We start from the raw sequence: 7,007 nt of genomic DNA, 5'->3' as shown, positions 1-7,007 counted from the left end.
AATATAGTTGTGTATATATGATCATATTGTTGTGTGAAACGGGCCAGTTTGGAGCTGGTCAAAAGTCAAAACGTGTGAACAAAGAGGGGTGTTAGGATTTATAAGAGGCCAGTGGTTAGTTTTTTTCAATTGAAATTGACGAAAATACCCCTGGCGTTTTGGGGTTTAACAGATTTTTTTAACTCCGTTTGGAAGTTGTATACAAATGGATAGAGTTAAAATATATTTGTATTCAAAGTGTTAAAAGTTTTGAAATTGTATACAAATAGATGGAATGACCAAACCTCATGTATTCAAACAGAAATTTTGTCAATATATAAATAATGGACTGATGAAAAAAGAAATCCATGTAGAGTTGAGCTAGGAGAATGGGAGAAATGTATGCAGGATGGGACCGGTGAATGGCTTGGTGATAAACAATGTGTGTTCTTTGTTAGCTCGATTATAAGGTTGATATTAAAAATGTAGGAAATAATTATATTATGAAGTAGATTAAGTTAGTGGGTTCCGACTAAATGTAATATGCACATTTAGAAGACTGAGATGGATAGAATTCCTATCTGGGGAGCGTTGGAACGAAGAAACATCCGGCCACAAATAGTGTGTTTTGTGTGAAATTGGGGTTGACGGGTTATAGGGTTATGGCGGTGGTGTGGGAGCATATATATATATTAGCGTTTTTGCAAAGTTCCCCTACTTTTGGGTTTTCCCCTATATTTGGGCTTTCAGTTAGAGACCTTCTTGAGCTTCATGAGACCTTCAAGCTTGAAGTTGTCGAAAAAGAGATGTTCCATAGGATAATTATTATTATTGCTTGTTGGAGAATTTGAAAAGCGAGAAATGAATAAGTGTTTAGAGTTAAGGAGGTTAAGTGGAAAGATAATTGAAGGCCCTTGGATTTCTTTGGTTTAACTATAGGTTAAAGCATAGCTCGTTAGAATGGTCAAATTGGTGTAACTCATTCTTTCTTTTGAGTTTTGTGGGTGCTGTGTTTTTGGTTGGTGTTGGTTATTTATAAAAACTTACAGTTTCAAAATAATTAATTAATGGACTGATTACATGTAAAGATAATATCCTATAGGATTTATTTATTTTATAAACTAATCCTTTTAAAGTGTAGCAAGAGTCGGAAGTTTACATGACCATCGAACACACCGAAGAAATGCACCGGTTGGAACCCGTTGATCTCCGGCCGGCATAAGTTCGTTTCAACATATACTTCATCCATCATCTGACGCTGCCGTCCAATCACCGACATCGTCCCGTACACCGGCGCCGGCGGCGTCTCCATGTTGCTTATCAAATTCATTATCTCCGGTGAAGACGTCGTCGGATTATCCGCCGTCTTCTTCGCCGGCGGCCTAACCGCCACCCTCCTCATCGCCATCCTCCGCTGCCGCCGCTCACGGCATTTCTCCGCCGAATTCTCACCGTCGTCACTAGCTGCTAGCATACTTTTCCGATTACGATACACCCGATTCATTACAGATATCATGCAATTTGACGGCTAATTACATTGTATATATTATTATATTATTTAGGTGACGTACTGTTTAATTAATTTTATGTTGCCCGAGCTGACCGATAGTTAAAACGATCATGGGACTGTCTGAAGTTGACACGTGAGACGTGGTGTTTAGAGAGTGTCGGTAGATGAGTGTGATGGATGATGTGGGCGGGTGACACGTGTTGGATGAAACATAAGTGAAGCTAATGTCACGACTCACATATACGGGACACATGTCCACGTCAATATAAGGCTTCGTGCATGTATTCACCAAAACATTATTAGTTTGAAATTGTTTTGATAGGCGGTTTGTTTTGTTTTTGTTTAGATACGACGAATATGCGTAGGAAAAAGAGGCCAATCACTAGATGAACGATTTTGTCTACAATCTAAGATGATCTAATATTTTTTGTAGGGTGTATTAATTAATAGACTAAAATTAAAAAAAGTTGAGCGTATAATACGTGTCCGGTGTGTGGTCTTATTGAAGGATCGATAGATTTGGTTACGTGTTAGGTGTGTGGTCTCGTTGAAGAATTGCGAGACACTCAGACACAAGAAGTTTGGTAAGTTGCCTCGCTTTGGTGCAACGTACCTATGCTTGTCAATTTATGACACTGACATGTTAACACGACACGAGACGACATGACACGGTTTTTAACAAGTTTGGATTTTAGCTTAACATGTTTTGTGTCTTAAACAGGTCAATTTGTTTAAGACATGTTTAAATTTGTATCCTATCAAGTTAAAGACTTGTTAACCTGTTAGTTACCTATGTAGATTTTTATTTAAAAGTTATATATATATATATATATATATATACACTCCTAAAGTTTTAAACGTAAGGTCATACTTACAAACGACATTTCACTAATGTCGTAAAAAACCGATATTATATTTTTTTATGGATGTTACGATTTGATTTTATGGTTTTTTGTTTCAATTATGTTATGGATTTTGCGTCTTTTGTTTCAAGTATATTATTGATTTGTAGTTTTTTGTTTCAAATATATTATGGATTATATATTAATTAAGACATTTATGCTCATTTTGAAAATTTCGGTTTCGTTAAACATGTATTGTTCATTGTATCTTTAAACAAGTCCTTTAGCAGGTCTTAACAAGTCTTAACATGTTAACCTGTTACTAAACAGGTTCGTGTTCGTGTTTGGAGTAAATGACACCATTAGTTATCGTGTCGTGTTCGTGTTTAGCACCACAGGTCATCGTGTTTTATCGTGTCGTACTGTTGGTTTACGCGTTCGAAATCTGTTGGAACTTTATAAGTTCACAAGGTTTCCTAACAAAAAATCGAAAGTTTTCCATGCTATTTGTCTTGTTACTTTCTAGTGGTTGTGGAAAGGGTGGAACGATAATGTGTTCGATATTAAGCTGGTAGAGTTGAGCAATTTGATGGGTGATATCAAAGCACTCGGGTTCTTGTGGGTTAAGAACCAATCAAAATTGAAAAGTGTAACATAGGACTGACGGGTGTTTAATTTTTAAGAGTTATTTTAAGCGGTGGTTGTCATGATTTGGCGTTCGTATTTATATGAGGCTGGCGTTTTTGCCACGCCTGTGGTGCGAGTTAAAAAAAAAATTACTTTGGCCCTTTGAATTTTTGCCACGCCTGTGTTGCGAGTTAAAAAAAATTTACTTTGGCCCTTTGAATAAAAGCAAAACTAAAATCACCTAATAAAAAAAATGTACATATACACAATTTCGAACTTCTACTGAGTTTTGGACATAAATTACATGCGTGAAAAACCATCCATCTTCAAACATAATTTGAACAGGTTCATGAGTAAATGTTATTACACAAAACCAGTTGACAGTTAAAGAAAAAAACCATCAACCTCTCGTCCTGCAATCGCCTCTCGATATATAGAGATCGCTTCTTGCATCACACTAGCTTCAGACAACAGTTTGCTTCTTTTCTTTCCAGATGGATGTGTAGAAAGGTAATCTCGCAAGGCAGAATCACCCGATACTTGACCCAACTTCTCAAATACCTTTGGAGCGACCCGCGGATCGTAACCAGCTGATGCCATCAACAATAGCCCTATGTAATCAGCTTCAATCTCCATCCTACACACAACCACTTTTTCAAGCACATACATAAATATATTCTATTTTTTTTAAAACAAGCGATTTCACATGTAACACAAAGGAAATTAAAAAAATTGTTTAGAAATAGAAAAAACCAGAAAAGATTATAACATACCTTCGAGAGAAAGGAAGCTTAAGAAGAAGGTTTGACATCGTGTTGACCAGATCGGGCATAACAAATTGATACAAAATTAGTTGCCCGATTGTAAACCAGAGGTTCTTTGTAATTTGTTCAGCTGCATGTCTTGCCACAGCATGTGCAACCTACAACCATATTCATGTTTAGCCAACATATTCATATACATAATCGCTATACAGAGGTGTCATATACTAATTATTGCATTGACTATGTTTTTAAAAATCAGCACGGTTGCAATATAATCTGATCTATAAATGAAAACGGTTAGGAGGGTTTATGCATCATAATAGATTTCGGGAGACTTTCGCCCATTTGATGATTCAGTTAATTTATTGAACTGACTCGTGTAACAGGTTTGATACAAAAAACAACTAACATCGACCCATTCATAAGTAAAAGGGGTCATTATTTCCACCACTAACTATTAACCAAATGTCTAAAATATCCTTTGCTCAAGTAATTTCATATTGAAAACTCATCAAGAAAAGAATTTGCAACTTTTTATGGGACGATTAGAGAAGGAAAGCGTTGCAAATTTTAATTGGGGAGAAAGAATAGCATCATTTTTCTTGGACCAGATAAATAAATAAAACAGAAACCATGATAAACAGTTATCTCATAATCATTTCCACCACATTATTGCTTTTATAGAAATCAAATAATCTCTTAACATAACTGTCGATACAAAATTAAAAAAGGCCATGCTTTTTAACTATAGATGGCAATCAAAACCCGTTCATCCATAAATGGGTTGATTTAGGTCACCTTTAATCAGTCAACGGGTCAAAATGATTCACTTTAAATTAGTCAACAGGTCAAACGGACAACTATTATAAAACTCGTTAAGTTGAAAAAGGATCCAAATGGTTTAGCAGCAAATGGGGGTCGGGTGGGTACTTTCTTCTAAAACGACTCATTTTGAGTTCTTAACCCAATTCTATTATGGCCAAACTCATTTTGACCCCAACCAGAGACCTTTTCAACACGGCCGGTATTGACCCAAACTCATTTTGCTTAAAAGTTAGAACCCGTTTTGACACTCATTTTGTTTACTTACAACCTGTTCTGAACCGTAACCCGAGTCTACCCAACCGCTGAGTTTGCCAGGCCTAAATTAAACAAATAATGGGGACTTCAAGTTGTCATTTACATCGTTAGAGTCTTTGGCATAAACTGATCAAGACACATGTACAAAATCATCTAACCCACCCTAACTTAAGCACCTTCCAATTTTCAAAAAGAACACTTAAAATGCACACCAATAGAAGGATTCATGTATATTTGTTTACGGCGAACAACATATTGACAGCCCGAAATAATAGAACAGATGTTAAGATTAATTGATTCAAACCATTAAGATGTCATGTGACGACTTCTAAATTCACTAAAGCATAAAATTGGAGAATATAACTATGAGCAACCGGGAAATTAACATAACCAATCCAAATTTGTTCATATTAACTTACAAATAAACAAAACATACCTCATGGCCAATAATAGTAGCAATCTCCTCGTCCGTTTTAAAGTGTTCCAACAACCCCGTAAACACAACAATCTTCCCACCAGGCAAACAAAACGCGTTCACAACACGATCATTCACCACCAAAACTTCCCACTTCAACCCCTCCAAATGCGAAACCCCTGACTTCACCCCCTTATCCTTCCCCTTCTTCCTACTCTCTTCCACCCACGCATCATCAATCAACTCGTCCTTCCCGTACCACCTATCCCCCACACCCGTCTCCTCCGCCATCGCCATCACCGCCTCCTTCCCCCTAATCTCCGACGCTGCCCCACTCTCCGAACCGTAGCTCAAATCCGTCCACACCTGTTCCTTCTTCAACCCTCTCTGCAATGCCCCAATTATCTCGTTCGCAATCATTTTCACCCGAATGCTTTCCGGATGCATAACCGGCAATATCTTCCCCTTGAACCCAGCTTTCATATTCTGAAACTGTGACTCACCCATCATTCTCTCCAAACTATGAGACATCAACACCAAATGCCTTCGTTTCGTATACGGTATCGTCTCAACGTTACCGAAATACATCGTTAACCCGACTCCTGATCCGACTAACACCACTATCAACACGTTCCTAGGGTTATCAGTCCATCTTTTAAACCCTCTAGGCTTAAAATGCCTAACTTGTCGTGAATCAACGTAATAATGTCTATACCCATGCCCAATTGATCGAGAATTTGAGCTTGGGTTAACAATCTTAGAAACCCTAATTGGATAATTTGACCGCCCAGAAGTAAACTTACTCAATTGAGTGCTGTGAATTGGGGGTTTTGGGGCGGTGATGTAACGAGCAATTGCATCGAAACCTAGCTTTGATCTTCGATACCATGATGCCATTGTTGAGCTATCAATCAAAATGAATTGAAAGTGATGTATTGTTTAATGAGGATAGAAGAGATTGTCGTACAAGAAATAATAATAAGAAGAAGAAGAAGAAGAAGAAGAAGAAGAAGAAGAACGGCGTGATTCCATTTTCGGGAAGCTTTGATTAGTTTCTAGAAAGCATAAAGAAAGGGAGGCTGCCTATAGACGTGTATAAAATAATCAGAATCCGTATCTTAATTATCCGATTATTCGTATCTGAACTATCCAAAATTCTGAATATCTAAAAATTCAGATAGCAGTTCGCGGATTCGAAATATTAAATTTAATATTTTTAATTATATATTATACTTAAATATTTATAAAGCTTGAAATCCACGTTTCCCCTGCTAGTCTCAATCCCTTGTTCAGTTGGCTCACCCAAAGAAAATACATAGTATTGATGTTGGTTATTACTTTAGCACGAGAAGACTTTGTTGTTAAAAATAATACCAAATCATCCAACATGTTACTAACATAATTGCTTAAATTACCTCAGCTTCATCATTTTTCTTTATGATCTTTAATGGATATTCAATAATCTCCATCCTAGATTCAAATTGATGAGGACTCGGAATTTTCACCCAGGTGAGAATAATGGTCCAAATCCATTGTGCCACCTTACAATGAACCATCAAGTGTACTACGATTTTGGTGCCATTTTACACAAAGCACACATTGTATCTCCCACGTTTACACCCCTTACCAATAACGCCAATTTTGTAGCTATTTGATCCAAAAGGAGTCTCCACATAAAACAATTCACCTTGATTGGCAATTGTTTTACCCATAAACATCCCTCTTCAACCTAATACTTCCCATTGTCCAAATCCGATCTAAAGTTCTTGACAAGTGACAACATAATTATT

The 7,007-nt window shown here is 37.0% G+C and overlaps 1 protein-coding gene across 1 annotated transcript; it reads right to left on the bottom strand.

Annotated features, from left to right (window-relative positions):
• Window positions 1-3,263: 3,263 nt before the first annotated feature.
• On the bottom strand, window positions 3,264-6,220 carry LOC143630929 (mitochondrial metalloendopeptidase OMA1-like). The gene is made up of 3 exons (XM_077099813.1): window positions 5,239-6,220; window positions 3,732-3,880; window positions 3,264-3,595 (listed from the first exon to the last, which is right to left on the bottom strand). The coding sequence occupies exons 1-3, from the start codon at window positions 6,112-6,114 to the stop codon at window positions 3,343-3,345; spliced, it is 1,278 nt and encodes a 425-aa protein (XP_076955928.1). The 5' UTR covers window positions 6,115-6,220; the 3' UTR covers window positions 3,264-3,342.
• Between the last annotated feature and the right edge of the window lie 787 nt (window positions 6,221-7,007).

This window comes from Bidens hawaiensis, unplaced genomic scaffold, assembly GCF_021521415.1.
Source record: "Bidens hawaiensis isolate Kalapana, Puna unplaced genomic scaffold, B.hawaiensis_p1.1 tig00000512_1, whole genome shotgun sequence".
Taxonomy (NCBI): Eukaryota; Viridiplantae; Streptophyta; class Magnoliopsida; order Asterales; family Asteraceae; genus Bidens; species Bidens hawaiensis.
This window is presented reverse-complemented; position numbering and strand designations above follow the sequence as displayed.